The sequence below is a fragment of the Bufo gargarizans genome, chromosome 1 (genome assembly GCF_014858855.1).
Source record: "Bufo gargarizans isolate SCDJY-AF-19 chromosome 1, ASM1485885v1, whole genome shotgun sequence".
NCBI lineage: Eukaryota > Metazoa > Chordata > Amphibia > Anura > Bufonidae > Bufo > Bufo gargarizans.
The window spans coordinates 639,135,308-639,153,253 of NC_058080.1; the positions used below are offsets into that span (position 1 = coordinate 639,135,308).

At 43.0% G+C, this 17,946-nt stretch overlaps 1 protein-coding gene across 1 annotated transcript in view; it reads left to right on the forward strand.

Moving 5' to 3' along the window:
* The window catches only part of LOC122935592 (uncharacterized protein KIAA0825-like), a 252,573-nt gene that overhangs the window by 12,204 nt on the left and 222,423 nt on the right, over nt 1-17,946 (forward strand). Inside the window, exons 4-5 of the mRNA XM_044291366.1 lie at nt 4,438-4,590; nt 16,497-16,594. Of these exons, the coding sequence (XP_044147301.1) occupies nt 4,438-4,590; nt 16,497-16,594 (251 nt within the window). The remainder of the gene's footprint in view (nt 1-4,437; nt 4,591-16,496; nt 16,595-17,946) is intronic.

Here is a 17,946-nt window from a genome sequence, read left to right on the forward strand (position 1 = left end):
GCCACATTTATTTATGAGTCTCACTCTCACTGTGCACGTGCACTATTTGCTTTTTAACTCTCTCGTCTCACTCACATTTGTTCCTCTGCCTGGACCTGGTCCTGTAGTGTTGGAGCCATGAGTAACGCCATGAAGTGTGGTGTTGAAGCCATGAGGGACGCCTGAGGAAGTCAAGTGCAGGTGGAGCGCATCTGCGTTCCAAAAACAAGCTGTAGAGGTCGGCACTTCCGGTGCCGGACCTTCGTGGAACGCATTTGCGTTCCAAAGCGGCACTTCCGGTTAGACCACATCCGGATGCTGGTTCCAGTCATATGTGGAACGCAGTGTAAGAGCCAGGAAACAGAGCCGAGGGGAGAGACGCACCTCTCACGTCACTACTAGAAGTGACGTGGGTAGCAAGGCCGGGTAGGTGAAAATTCCGGAAACACAGGGAGGAGGAAGTAAGTAGTAAGTCACTCCTTCACTATGCGGCGCCGGCGAGGCTGCCGCTCGCAGCGGCATAGTGAAGGATCGGCAAGCATCGGACAAAGCAAGGGGAAAAACTAACTAGGCAAACAAGGCATTTTGCCGCCCCATTGGCAAGTGCCGCCCCAGGCAAATGCCTTGTTTGCCTCGTGATAGATACGCCCCTGAGTATACGTATGAGTAACTCACTTCACAAGGGGAAATAGTCTAAGAGATGAGCTCAAGACACCCATAGCGTAACATCACTCAGTACGTCACCTGCCTGCTCCTCCCACTTTATGAACGAAGCAGGTAGAGCAGGCTCGTGACATAGTGAGTGATGTTACTCTGCTGCCCGGCCTGCCTGCTACGGGAGTTTCAAGTGAGTACTATGTGGATTTCGCTACTGCTGCAGACGATTTCTATAGTTTAACAAATCTCCCTTGCCTACACGTTACATATGAATACTACAGTGAGCGGGGCCCGGTGTAATAGAATACAGTGACTGCATCGGGCCCCGCTCCCATTCCAATATAAGTTGCCGGCCCCCAGCCCCTCCTCCCTCCCCGCTGATACATCACCGGACGTGCTGTACAGCATCGCGGCCGATGATGTATCAGTGTTATGTGCGTCTTATAGGGCGAAAAATACGGTATATGCTGGTATGCACTGATTGTTAGATTTTATTACTTAATTTTTATGCTGGCATACACTGATTGCTCTCTTATATACTATTTGTAACACACCAATCTTCCCATTTGATATGGATCACTTCACATTATAAGGACCGGTAACAAGTATTCATCTTGATTGGACTCTTTCCTCAACCTATTTCATTTCATCTGGGTGACTGGCGCACCTGTTGTGGCTGGGCTTTTCTTTGCCCCCACCCCACACACTTATTGCTATATGCATCCGCTATTGCTGCATATTCAGCCACTCCTGGCAGCCTCTCACCATCTGCTTTGACGCTAGTGGTTCTTACTTCTCCCCTGTGGCGCCCGGTAGTTATTCTAAAGACCTCTTTTGGATTTGATCCAAGGGTAGTCGGGGGGGTTGCAGTCACAGTCCTGCGGATAAATAGATGATGAGGAAGAGATCTCTGTACTGACCCCTGATATATTTCTACATAGTAATTAAATCTCCCCTCAGTCGTCTTTTTTCTTAAGTGAATAACCCTAATTTTGATAATCTTTCAGGGTACTGCAGTTCCCTCATTCCAGTTATTACTTTAGTTGCCCTCCTCTGGACCCTCTCCAGCTCGCTATGTCTGCCTTGTTTACAGGAGCCCAGAACTGTACATAGTACTCCATGTGTGGTCTGATCAGTGATTTGTAAAGTGGTAGGACTATGTTCTCATCACGGGTATCTATGCCCCTTTTGATGCAACCCATTATCTTATTGGCCTTAGCAGCAGCTGCCTGACACTGGGTTCTACAGCTTAATTTGCTGTTCACAGAAATTCCTTGGTCCTTTTCCATGTCAGTGTTACCCTGTGTTTTACCATTTAGTATGTACTGGTGACTTGCATTATTCCTTCCCATGTGCATAACCTTACATTTGTCAGTGTTAAACCTCATCTGCCATTTCTCTACCCAAGCCTCTAATCTATCCAGATGCATTTGTAGCAGTATACTGTCCTCTTCCGTGTCAATTACTTTACACAGTTTAGTGTCATCTGCAAACATTTATATTTTACTGTGCAAGCCTTCTACAAGATCATTAATAAATATTTTGAAGAGAATAGGGCCCAGTACTGACTCCTGAGGTACTCCACTAGTGACAGTGACCCAATCTGAGTGTGTACCATTAATAACCACCCTCTGTTTTCTATCACTGAACCAGTTACTTACCCACATACAGACATTTTCTCCCAGTCCGAGCATTCTCATTTTATATACTAACCTTTTATGCGGTATAGTGTCAAATGCTTTGGAGAAGTCCAGATATACGACATCCATTCATTCGCCGCTGTCAAGTCTAGAACTTACCTCTTCGTAGAAACTGATTAAATTAGTTTGACATGACCGATCCCTCATTAAGCCATGCTGATATGGCGTTATTTGCTTATTTTCATTGAGGTGCTCCAAGATAGCATCTCTTAGAAAACCTTCAAACAGTTTACCAACGACGGATGTTAAACTTACCGGCCGATAGTTTCCGTTCTCTGTTTTTGGACCCTTTTTAAATATTGGCACCACATTTGCTATGCGCCAATCCTGTGGAACACTCCCTGTCAGTATAGAGTCCTTAAATATCAGAAATAAGGGTCTGGCTATGACATTACTTTTTATTTATTTTTTTGGAAACGGGTGTATGCCATCTGGTCCTGGCGATTTGTCTATTTTAATCTTTTTAAGACGCTGCTGTTCTTCTTCCTGGGTCAGACAGGGCACTTTTAATGGGGAATTTACTTTTACATTCTGCATTTCATCTGACAGTTTATTTTCTTTAGTGAATACAGTGGAGAAAAAAAATATTTAGTAGCTTTGCTTTCTCCTCACCGCTCTCTGCAACTCCCCCCTAATTACTCTGTAGAGAGCCGACACCTTCAGATTTATACTTTTTACCATTTATATAATTGAAGAACATTTTAGGGTTAGTTTTGCTCTCTTTGACAATTGATCTCTCTCTAGTTTGGCCGCTTTTATTTTTTTTTTTTACATATTCAGTTTTTTTTCCTTATAGTTTTTCAGTGCTTCCTCACTACTCCCCTGTTTTAGTGAATTAAATGCTTTCTTTTTGTCATTTATTGCTTTCCTTACAGTTCTATTTATCCACATTGGTTTCTTCTTGTTCTTTAACCTTTTATTCCCATAAGGTATGTACCACTCACAATTAGATTATAGGATGCTTTTAAAAAATATCCCATTTTGTGGCTGTATTTAAATTTTTCAGAACTTTGTCCCAGTTAGTTAGGCCTCTCTTAGTTGGCTAAATTTAGCTTTTTTGAAGTTTGGTAATTTTGTTCCTCCCTGAAGAAACACTCTTTTGAATGATAATTGAAAGGTTTTTACTTTATGGTCACTATTTCCCAGGTGCCCCCCAACCTGCACATCTGTTGTTCTGTCAGGTCTTTTGATTAATACTAAGTCTAGTATGGCCATCCCTCTAGTCGGGTCCTCAACCAGTTGGGAAAGGTAATTGTCTTTGGTTATTACCAAGAACCTGTTTCCTTTATGAGATATACAGGTTTCAGTTTCCCAGTCTATATCTGGGTAGTTGAAGTCCCCCATAATAACAACCTCATTATGATCTGCCGCCTCGTCTATCTCGTTTAGAGGTAGATTTTCTGTGGACTCTGGTATATTAGGTGGCTTATAATAAACTCCTATTAGTAGTGTTCGGCGAACTTGTGTTTTAAGTTCGGAGTCTAAAGTTCGGGGTTTGGGTTATCTAAGAATCGCGTTATGGATTCTAAATTCCGTTATAGTCCGTGGTAGCAGACTCCATAACGCAATTCTTCTATGACCCGAACCCGAACTATAGACACCGAACTTAAAACACAAGTTCGCTCAACACTACCTATTAGTAATTTATTATTGTTTTTGCCTCCATGTATTTCTACCCACAGTGACTCCAAATGTTCATGTCTCTGACTTTTATATCTTCTCGGACTGTGGGCTTTAGACAGGACTTTACTTAAAGGCAGTCCCCCTCTCCGGTTTTGGCGATCCTTTCTAAACAGACTTTTACCTTGTACATTAACCGCCCAGTCATAGTTATCATCCAGCCATGTCTCAGTTATTCCCACTATGTCATAGTCGTCCTCACACATAACTAATTCCAGTTCCCCAGCTTTATTAGTCAGTCCTAGTTATGGTTAGTAAAAGAACCCATGATTCATAAGCTTCTTCATTATGATCTTTGTATTATTAATTTACTTACTGGTACAGAAGAGGAAAGGTCCTACAGGAACTGTATATCCTTGTATAATACAGACACGTCTATGCAGTGTACTATTCATATGCACAAAGAAACTTTTCCTTGCAGGAATACCTGTATGATGCCTTCTCACCTGGACACTCCAAAAACAATCCAACAAGCTCAAAGGCTTTTCAGTTGACCTTCACCAATGAAGACCAGTTTCTAGCCTTTAACTCACTGGAAACATTTTTGCTGCCTATTGTGAATGTGCTGAGTGAGGTAAGAAGTTAATAGTGCTGTTACATGCTACTGCGTTTCTGTAGTCATATATTCCCCCATGTCTTGTATAACAGCCTGCATTCTGCTGTGTCTGGAGACGCAATCCATAAAGCTGCCTACAAATAGTTTTTGTTAAAATGACACCACTTTTTATAAACTGGAAAGGTAGTATAAGGCCTCATGCACACGACTGTATGCATTTTGTGGTTTGCAAATCGCGGATCTGCAAAATACAAATGCTGTCCATTGACTTCAATCTTTTTGTGTAACAGACATATGGATGCAGAAAGCACAAGGATGATCCATGAGCTTTCTAAATCCATATGATTGTTCCACAAAGGGATAGAACATGTCCTATACTTGGCTGCAAAATTCAGACCACAGACCCATTTAAGTCAATGGGCCTGGAAAAAATGCAAATGCAACACTGATGGTATCTGTATTTTGTTGATCAGCAATTTGGGGACTTCAAAATACAGTCAGGTGCATGAGGCTTAAGGCAGTTGCGGTTTTCATAGGTGAAATATATTAAACCAATATGTTTACTCTTGTAAAAACCATGTGAACAATTTTTGTGATTTGTGACAGTGTCTTATTGAAATTGACTGAGCACTTAATTCATGATTATTTCAGCCAACCGTCTATTGTGTACAATAGGGTGTGCCCTGACTGTCCTCAGCCTCTGATGTGGGGGGGGGGGGGGAGAAGGGTAGCGCATGATGCCAACATGCCCTTTTTATTTGCTCTTATTGGATCCTTTTGTTATCACTGCAGTGGTTTAAAAGGGTAGTCCCACCATATGAAGTTATTTCCTGTCCATAGAATAGGGGATAAGTATCTGATCGGAGGGGGTTTGACCACTAAGACTCCCTTTGATCACAAGAATGAGGTGCTGCAGTCCCTGTAGTGAATGGAGCAGCAGTCATGTATGTGCTGAAGCCTTATTCAATTCTATGAGACTGCTGGAGATAGCCAAACACTGTACTCCCGCACGTGGGAGTTCCAGTGGTCAGATACTTACCTCCTAAAGTATGGTTAGGGGATAACTTCTTATAGTGGGACAACCTGTTTGAGTTGAAATTAATCACTGTCTCCCTATCTACTTTGTATGGCCAGATAATTCTACTAGCTATTTTCATTTAGTGACCATGCTTTGGCAATAGTTCCATTTATTTGTATGCATGCGTGTTTGTTTTCTTAATACATTGTTTGTATATATGTTTTTATCACATTGTTTATTCTTATTTATTCTGTTTATTTCTATTAAATATTTCAATTTTGTTCTGCAGATCGATTAATAAAAGTAGTTTTGTCATCAGGCAGTGGCGTGCCTAGGGTGTTTGGCACCCGGGGCGGAACCTTTCCCAGGCACCCCCCCTTCCCTCATCAAATACTTTCAAAAAAATGGTATAATTCCCATTGTGTCCCCTTTATAGTAATAATCCCCATTGTGCCCCCTTTATAGGAATAATCTTCATTATCTCCATTCTGCCCACTTTATAGTAATAATGCCCACTGTGACCCCTTAATAGTAATAATCCCGATTGTGCCCCCTTCACAGTAATAATCCCCATTGTGCCCCCTTAGTAGTAATAACCCCCATTGTGCCCCCTTTATAGGAATAATCTCCATTGTGCCCCCTTTATAGTGATAATGTCCACTGTGCCCCTTCATAGTAATAATGCCCATTGTGCCTCCTTAATAGTAATAATCCCCATTGTGCCAACTTTATAGTAATAATGCCCACTGTGCCCCTTCATAGTAATAATGCCCATTGTGCCCCTTCACAGTAATAATGCCAATTGTGCCCCCTTTATAGTAGTAATGCCCACTGTGCTAGTAGAAATGCCCACTGTGCCCCCTTCACAGTAATAATGCCCACTGTGCCCCTTCACAGTAATAATGCCCACTGTGCCCCTTCACAGTAATAATGCCCACTGTGCCCCCTTCACAGTAATAATGCCCACTGTGCCCCCTTTACAGTAATAATGCCCACTGTGCTCCCTTCACAGTAATAATGCCCTCTGTGCCCCCTTCAATGTAATAATGACCTCTGGCTCTGTGCCCCCTCCATAGTAGAAATGCCCATTGTGCCCCCTTCACATTAGTAATGCCCTCTGTGCCCCATCCATAGTAATAATGCCCTCTGTGCCCCCTCCATAGTAATACAGTTCTCTGTGCCCCCTCCATAGTAATAAAGTCCTCTGTGCTCCCTCTATAGTAATAAAGCCCTATTTGCCTCCTCCATAGTAAAAAAAAAAACTCCTCTGTGCCCCCTCCATAGTAAAAAAAGCCCTCTGTGCCCACTCTGAATAAAATAAAAATAAAAACACAGTAACTACTCACCTTGTCCCATTCCTGAAGCTCACATACCTCTCTTCCCTGCAGGCACAGATCGCTCTGCAGCACTGTGTTGGCGGAGCTTATGCAGATTACCGAGCTGCAGGCTCCACCCACACATGCTGGCAGCAGGCTGAATGGTGGAGCGGGGAGAAGTCTTCCTGCCTCACCATTCAGAGTACCGTCGGCATGAAGGCGGGCAGGAGCGCTGGGAGCTGAGTGGTGAGTGACAGGACCGCATCTCCCAGCGCTCCAGCAATTAGTGCTTCCATCTGTATTGTACGCCACTGTCATCAGGAAAGTCACTGTTAAACCAGGCACAAGAGAGTCACCTAGAGACCCGTTGCTTCATTGTGGAAAAAAATGTACTTTTAATCCATATGCAAATGAGCAATAAGTGCACAGAGGGTAGACCCAAACCGCTCTGTGTACTATTGTTCCTTCTTCTTCCTCTGCCAGCCCCTCCCTTTTCTTGATTTACGGGGCCTGGTGAGAAAACTATACAGAAACCTGGCCCTGGAAAGCTGCTTTTATTTTTTTTTCACATTTTCTTTATTTATTTACATTTTACTGTAATAATTCATTCATTTGTTCATTATTATTATAATTTTTATTTTTTTTGTACTATGGGGCACAGGTTGTCAAGGAACATATTACTTCTATGCAGGGAGCTGCACTCCGCTGCAGTGGAACCACCAGGTAGTAGCATTTAAAGTAGTCCCTGTTCAGTAAACTGCTGACCCATGCGGGTCAAAGACGCCAGTGTGGAACACTGAGGAGTAAGGTAAAAACTGTAGTCAGGGATGAGCCAAGGTCAGGGCAGGCAGAGTTCTTGCAATCTAAAGTCAGTCTGAGGATCAGGACAGGCAGCCCAGGGTCAGAGATCAGGCAGATGTCCGGGCAGGCAGAGAAGGATCAAATCCAGACTGGGGTCGGTACATGGGAACGCGAACCAGACAAGTAGTACACCTTTGCAAGAAACTAGAGTACTATAAAATATTGCATCGGCACCATCCCACAGGGGAAGATGTCTTAAATACTTTAAGGTAGCCAGCCATTGGCTGAGGAGGACTAAAGGGCAAGCTAACTGGCCCTTTAAGAGCCAGAGATAGTGCACACACCCTTCAAGCTAAATGAGGAGAGACAAAGCCAGCAGAGAGCAAGAAGAGGTTGACGGCAGCTGGAGTGGCAGAGCGGCATTATTATTATTATTATTTATTATTAAAGCGCCATTCATTTCATTCTCATATGATAAGGGGTATACATACATAATAAAGACAATTGCACTAAGCATAAACAAGACGAGCTACAGACTGGTACAGAAGGAGAGAGGGCCCTGCCCGTGAGGCTTACAATCTACATGGTATGGGAGAAGGACACAGTAGGTGTGAAGTTGGTCATGATGGTATAGAAAATATGTGGCCATAGGATGAGAAAGGCGCTCATAGGGTGAATAGGTAAAGATAAAACTGCGTTCTTCAATTTAAGGTGAATATGTGCTGCTCACCTGTTTAGGTTGCACCGAATTGGGTGCAACCGTGATGAAGGTCCGCTGGATTAACTAGGTATCAGGTTGGAGCAGCCGTGTCCAAAAGAACCAAGGCCGAGGGCCAAGTCGCCACTTAGTTAATTACTAGAAATACTGACGGTGCCCGTTACGACTTTTGTGGTCTGGCGAACTGGTGGACGTGAGGTGCAAATCACAACCGGATTTGACAAGTAAGGGTTTATTGAGAGACAACGCGTTTCGGGGTGCGCATGACCCCTTTATCAAGTCTGGTGTGCTGCAGCTGCAGGTGCAGCTGGATGTTTGCTGTTCGATTAATGCTCCTCGGTCCCTTTTACTGACAATGTAGTACAATGCTTTGCCAGAGATGAATTAGATATGACTGAAGCGCTGTGGCTTTTCTATTATACTTGGTCAGGCAATGCTGTTGCGGTGGTGAGACTGATGTAGCTGGGGTATTCTGGCCTGGCTACTGCACGTAGTGCGTGCTGTAAGGACACTGCTCTGTTGTTTCTCAATAAACCCGTACTTGTCAAATCCGGTTGTGATTTGCGCCTCACGTCCACCAGCTCGCCAGACCACAAAAGTCAGTATTTATGGCGGTATAGAGGCAGCAGGGTCACTGGTTGTAGACTTGTCTGAGGAGGTGGGTTTTCAGGTTTCTTTTAAAGGATTCCACTGTCGGTGAGAGTGTATGTTGGGGTAGCAAGTTCCAGAGTGTGGGGGATGCACTGGAAAAATGTTGGAGGCGATTGGGGAAAGAGGTAATAAAAGGAGAGGAGAGAAGAGAAGGAGGTCTTGGGAGGATCGGAGATTGCTTGTGGGGATGCATCTGGAAAGTAGCTCAGAGATGTAGGAAGGGGACAGGTTGTGGGTGGCCTTGTTAGTATTTTGAACTGAATTCGCTGGGCAATGGGGAGCCAGTGAAGGGAATGGCAGAGGGGAGAGGCAGAGGAGTAACATAGTGAGAGGTGTATTAGTCGGGCAGCAGAGTTGATGATAGATTGGAGGGGTGCGAGAGCGCCAGATGAAAGGCCACAGAGGAGAGTGTTGCAGTAGTCTATGCAGGAGATGATGAGGGCATGTACAAGCATTTTCGCAGATTCAAGGTTAAGGAAAGCGTGGATGCGGGAGATATTTTTGAGTTGGAGGCGGCAGGTGGTGGAAAGGGCTTGGATGTGCGGTCGGAAGGAGAGGGCAGAATCCAAGGTCACTCCAAGGCAGTGAACTTGGTTGACCGGTGAGAGTATGCATCCAGTGATCGTGATAGATAGGTCTGTTGGTGGGGGGGGGGGGGGGGTTGGGCAAGATGGGGGGAAAGATGATGAATTCTGTTTTATCCATGTTAAGTTTTAGAAAGCGAGAGGAGAAGAAGGATGGTATAGCAGATAGACATTGTGGGATTCTGGATAATAAGGTGGTGATGTCTGGACCAGAGAGGTAGATTTGTTTGTCGTAAGCATAAGAGTGATACTGAAAGCCATGGGACTCTATCAGATGTCCCAGGCCAAAAGTGTAAATAGAGAAGAGCAGGGGTCCTAGGACAGAGCCTTGCGGGACACCAACAGAGAGGGAATGAGACGAGGAGGTGGTGTGAAAGTGGGAGACGCTAAACGTCCGGTCTGTGAGGTATGATGTGATGCAGGATAGGGCCAGGTCAGTGATGCCAAGAGATGAGAGAGATTTTGCAACAGAAGGGAGTGGTCGACAGTGGCAAAGGCACAGGACAGGTCAAGAAAAAGGAGGACAGAGTAATGTTTTTGGGTTTTGGCTGTTAGTAGGTCATTGTTGACTTTGGTAAGGGCAGTCTCAGTCGAGTGGTGGGGTCAGAAGCCAGATTGTAGCCGGTCCGAGCAGGAGGAGAGGTAGGAGAGGACAGTTTGGAATGGACATGTTGTTCAAGTAGCTTTAAGGCATACGGAAGAATCGATATGGGGCGATAACTGGACAAAGCAGATGTGTCAAGTGAAGGCTTTTTGAGGATGGGTGTAATGGTAGCGTGTTTAAAAGCCAAGGGGAAGACACCAGAGGTTAGTGATAGGTTGAAGAGATGAGTTAGGGCTGGGATAAACACTGTGGTGAGGTTAGGGATGAGGTGGGATGGAATTGGGTCAAGTGCGCAGGTGGTCAGATGAGATCTTGAGAGTAGAGTAGAGAGTTTTCCTTCTGTAATGGTGGAGAAGTGGGTTTTGGGAGAAGAGGATCGAGCAGTTGTGTAGAGGGTCTGTGGGGACTGTGTACTGAAGCTTTCTCTAATGTGGACTATCTTTTGTTTGAAGTATGTGGCAAAGTCCTCAGCTGAGATGAGAGGAGAGGCGCTGGGGGGACGGAAAAGGGAATTAAAAGTGTTAAAAAATTGTTTAGGGCTGTGGGCCAGGGAAGATATGAGAGATGAGAAGTAGGCCTGTTTTGCATCAACGAGTGAGGATTTGAATATGAGGAGTGATTGCTTGTATGCGGTGAAGTCATCCTTAGACTGGGATTTCTTCCATCGCCGCTCAGCAGCCCTGGAAGCTTCTCTGAGTTTTTTGGTCAGGTTGGTGTGCCAGGGTTGTCTGTTAATTTTTCGTTGTGTGTGAGGGGGCAACAATGTCCAGAGCTGTACCTATTGTGGTGTTATATAGGGTGGTGGCAGCATCTGGGTCTTTGAGGGAACAGATGGTAGAGAGTGGAAGAAGAGAGTCAGAAAGCAAGCAAAAGTCGAGATTTTAAAGGTTCCTGCGAGGGTGTGATAGTGTGTGGACCGAGGTGAGTAGGTTGGGGTTGGATAGGGGGAGAGGTGTATTAGACAGGTTAGATAGGGAGCAGAGGTGGGTAAAGATAAGATCCAGAATGTGACCATCTCTGTGGGTGGGAGCTGAAGACCACTGTGAGAGGCCGAAGGAGGAAGAGAGTGATAGGAGTTTAGAGGCGGGTGATTTGCAGGTGTCCATAGGGATGTTGAAGTTGCCCATGATGATAGTGGGGATGTCGGCAGAAAGTGTAGTAGCCAGGTGTTAAAGTGGTCAAGAAAGATGGTGGCTGGGCCTGGGGTTCGATAAATGACAGCTACTTGAAGGTTGGAGGGAGAGTAGATGTGAACAGAGTGTACTTCAAATAAGGTGAGCGTAATGGAGGGTGGCAGTGGAGTTGGGCTGTAAGAGCAGGTGTCTGATAGGAGAAGACCAACTCCTCCACCATGTTTGAAGCCGGGGCGGGGGGTGTGAGTGAAATTAAATCAACTATATGAGAGTGCGCTAGGGGAGGAGGTGTCAGAGGGTGTCAGCCATGTTTCAGTGATACCCAGAAAGGAAAGTTTTTGCGAGATGAAGAGATCATGAATGTAGAACAGTTTGTTACAGACAGAGCGTGCATTCCATAATGCTCCTGTAAGAGGAACTAAAGGAGCAGGGGTCAGAGAAATGGTTATTAGGTTTAAGGGGTTGCAGAAATTTGTAGATGGAGATTTGTACTGGGACATGGAGGTGATAGTGGGGATTTGCTGAGGGGGGCCTGGATTTGGAGCGATATCACCAGCAATAAGGAGAAGCAGAGAAAGTGTTAGTAGTTGAGAATAAGAGAGGGCAGGAGGTATCTGTGTGTGTTTGAGAAGGAAGTGTTTTACGTTGCCAAACAGGTTTGTGCAAGCGGTCAGATGAGAAGGTAAGAGATGAATAGTTCCTTGCTGGGTGAATGGATGTGGGGGTATTTCAGGAGGTTGTGAAAAAGTGGCAAGAGTAAGATGAAAAAGTGAAACATTGTTTGCATTAACTATTTCTGTAATTACCTGTGTTTGGTCCAATTCTGGTATAATTTGGTATATGCACTTAAAGAGTTCCACTTGAAAGATCTTGGCTGGGGACAGACAGAAGGGTTCCAGCGGGCCTGCACCACCAGAGTGGCGGAACAGAGAACTGAGTGCTCAGTCAACCGTGTCCATGATGGGGGGCACCTACCTCTGGTATAATACCCATATACAGTTCACTGATGACAGTGATCTACTGGTAATACCCAATAGATCACTTTGACCAAAGTACCTGCATAGTCATCTGGCCTGACCCTGCCAATCAAGAAGGAGAGGAGGGCTGGCAGAAGAGCATGGGTGCACAGAGTGGCATGGGCCCCTCTTCGGTGGACTTAACTGCACACTTACATTTGGATTAAAGGTACTTTTTCTCCCAAATGAGCTAATGAATCACTACATGAAAGGTTCTGCTAAACGTGACCTACAAGGCATTGTGCCTGGTTTAACTCATAGGATATCAGCGCCGTACATGTACTGCACTGGAAACTGGGACAGAAATCCTAGCGCCGTACAGCTACGGCATTCTGATCGATCGGGCGCAGGAGCTGCGCACGCCTAATCAGCTACAGGGGTCTGGTAGACAGGACCCCTGCTGTATGCACCGCCATCGGTGAAAACACAGATGCCGGCACATTAACCCTTACACTGCCGCGGTCAGCGCTGACTGCGGCATGTGCGGTATCTTGCCAGGTGCAGAGTGTCCATCGGGTCCCCGCACTGCTGTGACGGGGACCTGATGGCATGGAAGGCAGCCTGTTGCCTTCCTTAGGCATCGTGGCTGCCTTCCATGAGAGCCTGTGAGATCCAGCCCCCTTACAGCTAATGCATTACAATACAGAAGTATTGTAATGCATTGTAAAGGGGATCAGACCCCCAAAAGTTAAAGTCCCAGAGTGGGACAAAAAATAAAGTGGAAAATAAAAGAAGTTAAACAAATATAGTTTTACAAAAAAAAAAAATATTTTCAAGTAAAAAATATGAAGCGTCTTTTTCCCCAAATAAAGTAAAAAAAATTGTAAAAAAATAGGGAAAAAAAGAAAAGTAGACATATTAGATATCGCCGCGTCCGTATCGACTGGCTCTATAAAAATATTACATGATCCACCCCGTCAGCTGAACGTCGTAAAAAATAAAAACAGTGTCAAAAAAGACATTTTCTGGTCACCTTGCCTCACAAAAAGTGTAATACCAAGTGATCAAAAAGTCTTATGTACCCCAAAATGGTACTAATTAAACTGTCATCTCATCCCGCAATAAAACAAGCCTTTACCTAGAACAGGGGTAGGCAACCTCCGGCTCCCAGCTGTTGTGAAACTACAACTCCCAGTATGCATACTTGCTCTGCTCTTCTAAGAACTCTCATAGAAATGAATGGAGCATGCTGGGAATTGTAGTTTCACAACAGCTGGGAGCCGGAGGTTGCCTACCCCTGACCTAGAGCAATCACCCAAAAAATAAAAAGAATAGGGCTCTCAGAAAATGTAAACACAAAAACAAGATTTTATTCTGTTCAAAAAGGATTTCACTGTGTAAAACTTAACAAAAATAAAAATGATAAACATATTGTGTATTGCCGCATCTGTAACAACCTGCTCTATAAAAATATCACATTATATGCCCCCTCAGGTGAATGCTATAAAAAAAAGCCAAAACAGCAATTTTTTTTCACCTTGCCTCACAAAAAGTGTAATACCAAGTTATCAAAAAGTCTTATTTTCCCCAAAAATGTACCTATCAAACCATCATCTCATCCCGCCAGAAATTAGCCCCTACCTAAGATAATCACTCAAAAAATAAAAAGAATAGGGCTCTCAGAAAATGTCAACACAAAAACAAGATTTTATTCTGTTCAAAAATTATTTCACTGTGTAAAACTTACCAAAAATAAAAATGATGGACATATTGGGTATCGCGGCATCCGTAACAACCTGCTCTATAAAAATATCACATTATATGACCCCTCAGGTGAATGCTGTAAAAAAAAAAAAAAATTATCAAAAAGTCTTATATACCCCAAAATGGGACCAATCAAACAGTCATCTCATCCCGCAAAAAATGAGCCTCTACCTAAGACAATCACTTAAAATATAAAAACCAATGGCACACATAAACCTATCCATCAAAATCCTGCCATGTGCCCCCACAACAGTTTACCACCTCATATTGGGTGTTACTGTATTTAGGAGAAAATGGGTAGCAAATTATGGGGTGTTTTTTCTCCTGTTACCCCTTATGAAAAATTTGTGGCTAAAGCAACATTTTATTGGAAGAAATGAAACTTTTCATTTTTACAGCCAAGTGTTTCCAAATTCCGTAAAATGCTTAGGGGATCAAAGTGCTCAGTACCCCCCCTTAACATATTTTTTAAGGGGTGTAGTTTCCAAAATGGGATCACTCTTTGAGGGTTTCCACTGTAGGGGTACGTCAAGGTCTCTTCAAATACAGAATGGTGCCTAAAAACCATTCTAGCGAAATCTGCCTCCAAAATCCATATAGCGCTCCTTTCCTTCTGACCACGGCCACATGCCCATAGAGCACTTTACTGCCACATATGGGGTATTTATGTAAACTGCAGAATCAGAGTAATATATATTGAGGTTTATTTTGCTGTTAACCCTTGGTGTGTTGCAAGAAAAAATTGATTAACATAAAAAGTCTACCCAAAAAGTTAAATTTTGAAATTTCACCTCCATTTTCCTTTAATTCTTGTGAAACACCTCAAGGGTTAACATAGTTTGTAACAGCAGTTTTGAATAATTTGAGAGGTGTAGTTTTTAAAATGGGGTCATTTATGAGTGATTTCCATTACGTAAGCCCCTCCAAAAAATCACTTTATAGCTGATTTGGTGCTTAAAAAATGTTTTGGAAATTTTGTGGAAAATATGAAAAATAGCTTCTAAACGTCTAAGCCTTCTAACATCCTAAAAAAATAAAATGACATTTACAAAATTATGCCAACATACAGCAGACATATGGGGAATGTTGATTGATAGCTATTTTATGAGGTATTACTATCTGTCTTAAAAGTAGAGAAATTCAAATTGTGACTTTTTCTAAATTTTTGGTAAATTTGGGATTATTTTATAAATAAAGGTGAATTATATCGATTCAAATTTACCACTGTAATGAAGTACAATGTGTCACGAGAAAGCAATCTCAGAATGGCTTGAATAAGCAAGAGCGTTCCAAAGTTATTACCACATAAAGTGACACATGTGAGATTTGCAAAAATCGGCCTGGGATTTAAGGTGAAAAGTGGCAGGGTCCTGAAAGGGTTAACAGTGATTTTTCCTGCCGACAGACTCCCTTTAAAACTAGCACTGTTGTTTTCTAAAACTTCTGACAGGTCATAGTGACATGTTAAAAGTTTTGATTGATCGCATTTTGATTGACCCCAGCCTTGCTTCTCCCAGGTGAGATGGAATAAACTGATCAGAGCTGAAGGGACTCAAATTTCTGTCCCATTATTCCTTCAGTCAGCCTGCCAACAATTAACTCTTCTGACATTTCACTATGAAATCTCCCAAATTCTGTGAAATGACACATATCTTTTATTGTACTAATTATTGCAATATTTTTTTTCTACATCATATACCCGGTATATTTGTTTGTGACCTCTACATAGCTTTCATATTCCCAGCCGTTTTCTACAGCAGTATATATGATACTTCCCTTTATATCTTGCATGCATTTTTCACACACATCAAGCCTTCAGTCATAACCCGTGTGTAAATAGTTTTTTATTTATTGTGTAATTGGTCATACATAACAAGAGTTTGTAATTCACTTGCTCCCAAATATGAACGTGTACCATCTGTTTATAGAGATCCGTGGTACCAGTTTTAGATTAGAGCCATAAAATGGCTTCTAATTAAGATACATCATGCAGTATAAATCCTCGCTCCCCCTCTGTTTATTTCCTGGTAAACTTCTTGCTGACAGTAGGAAATTGTAAATTGTTACTGAGCATTCAAAGCATCCATTTATTTCTCCTTTCAAACAAAGACTTCAGCTCTCAGACAGAGTAGTTGGGCAAATTGCCACTAACAGTTGGAATGTGGTAGAAAAATTGATTGATCTTTTAATAAATAATGACTACACCACTTAGTGGATTTGTAAATTAATTGTTGTCTTATTGGAATAAAAACTAGGCTGTCTGAACTTGATTTATTCTAACCGGCCAGGCCCGCCTTTCCCCTATAGTTTATAATGGATAAATTACTAGTGGCATTAGTTATGATTAATAAGTAATAAATCCACCTTCATTTATATTAGCAGTCTGGCGCACTGGAGGAGAGCTGGGAATGGTCCGAGTTGCTACCACACTGTTTGGGACTGAATTCTGTGACCTTGGGAGACCTTCTGCTGCACAGGTACTCTGTTATACATTTCTATGTGAAGTTCAGGTTAGAGGGTGGAGAAGGTCAGATGTTCTCTAAACCAAAATACTTACAGATCAGATCTTTAGAAAAATGTTGTGTGGTGAGAGAATATTTGCTTGAAGTTAAACTATGTGATTCTGCTGATGGCTGCTGCAAGGCAAGATGGGAAATGTGAAATATCCTGCATATATATATACACTGATGAGCAAAAGGGTAACAATGTTGTGAACTTTTGACTTTCAGGCTCCATAGCTCACCATTCTCTACAGATACGAATGTGAGACTACCATCATTTTATAGACAATCATCTTGGCTATCTCATACATAACTGGACTTGCAACTATTTTGAATATGATTACTTTTGCAGATTCTTGTCATGTAACTGCATAGTTACTGTTTTGCTCCTGATGGTGGAACAATCTTTCTCTACTTGTATACTACGAATTACAACCTGTTCTCACATTTCCTAATAGCTCAGTGTGTTATTAGGTTGATTCCCAAACAAAAGGTCACTTGTTTGAATCCAGAAGCAAACATGAAGAAGATTTCCAAGAAAAGAGAAACAGCATCATCCAGCTCATGGATAGAGGTATCTCAGCAAAGAAAATTGCCAAACTGCATCATGTAAGTGCCAAGACAGTTGGAAGAATACGAAATGAAGTCTGTCCTTCCATTCCAAAGCCAAGAGGTGGACATTCAGGCAAAATATTGGAGTCCACAAGTCGGTTCATCACAAGGTCTACAGTATCAGTTCTGGTGCGACAGATACGGCAGTGGATGTGGCTCGTATGCTTCACAATAGTGAGATCACAGACGTCCATGCAGGCATCCTTTGACGTGCATTATAAAAGTCTGGAATGGTGGCCCGAAAAAATAAGGTGAAGAAGCCTCGACTTCAGTATCGTCGTAAGAAGCGTCGGCTTGAATTTGCGATGAGACTGGGCTCTTATGGATGCAAATGAGTCTGGAATAAACAAGGGAAAAGGGGGCAAACAGATCAAGAAATTGAAGGACCTGTCAAGTTTGCTGGAGGAAGCCTGATGATATGGGGTTGTTTCACAGCCAAAAGCATTGGATAGTTGACACCAATTGATGGTGGTCTCAGTGCTGAGCTGTATTTAAGTATTCTACAAGACGAGATACTTTGTATACTCAAGTACTATGGGTATGAAAAGGACGACATAGTGTTCCAGCAGGACAATGACCCGAAGCATACGTCAAGATTGGCGAAGAAATGGATCAATGACAATAAAGTAGAGGTGCTGGATTGGAACACATTTGGGCCCTGAGTTGAAGAAAAAGCTGTATTCTTACCCGAGTCGACCAGTAAGCACCAAGATTGG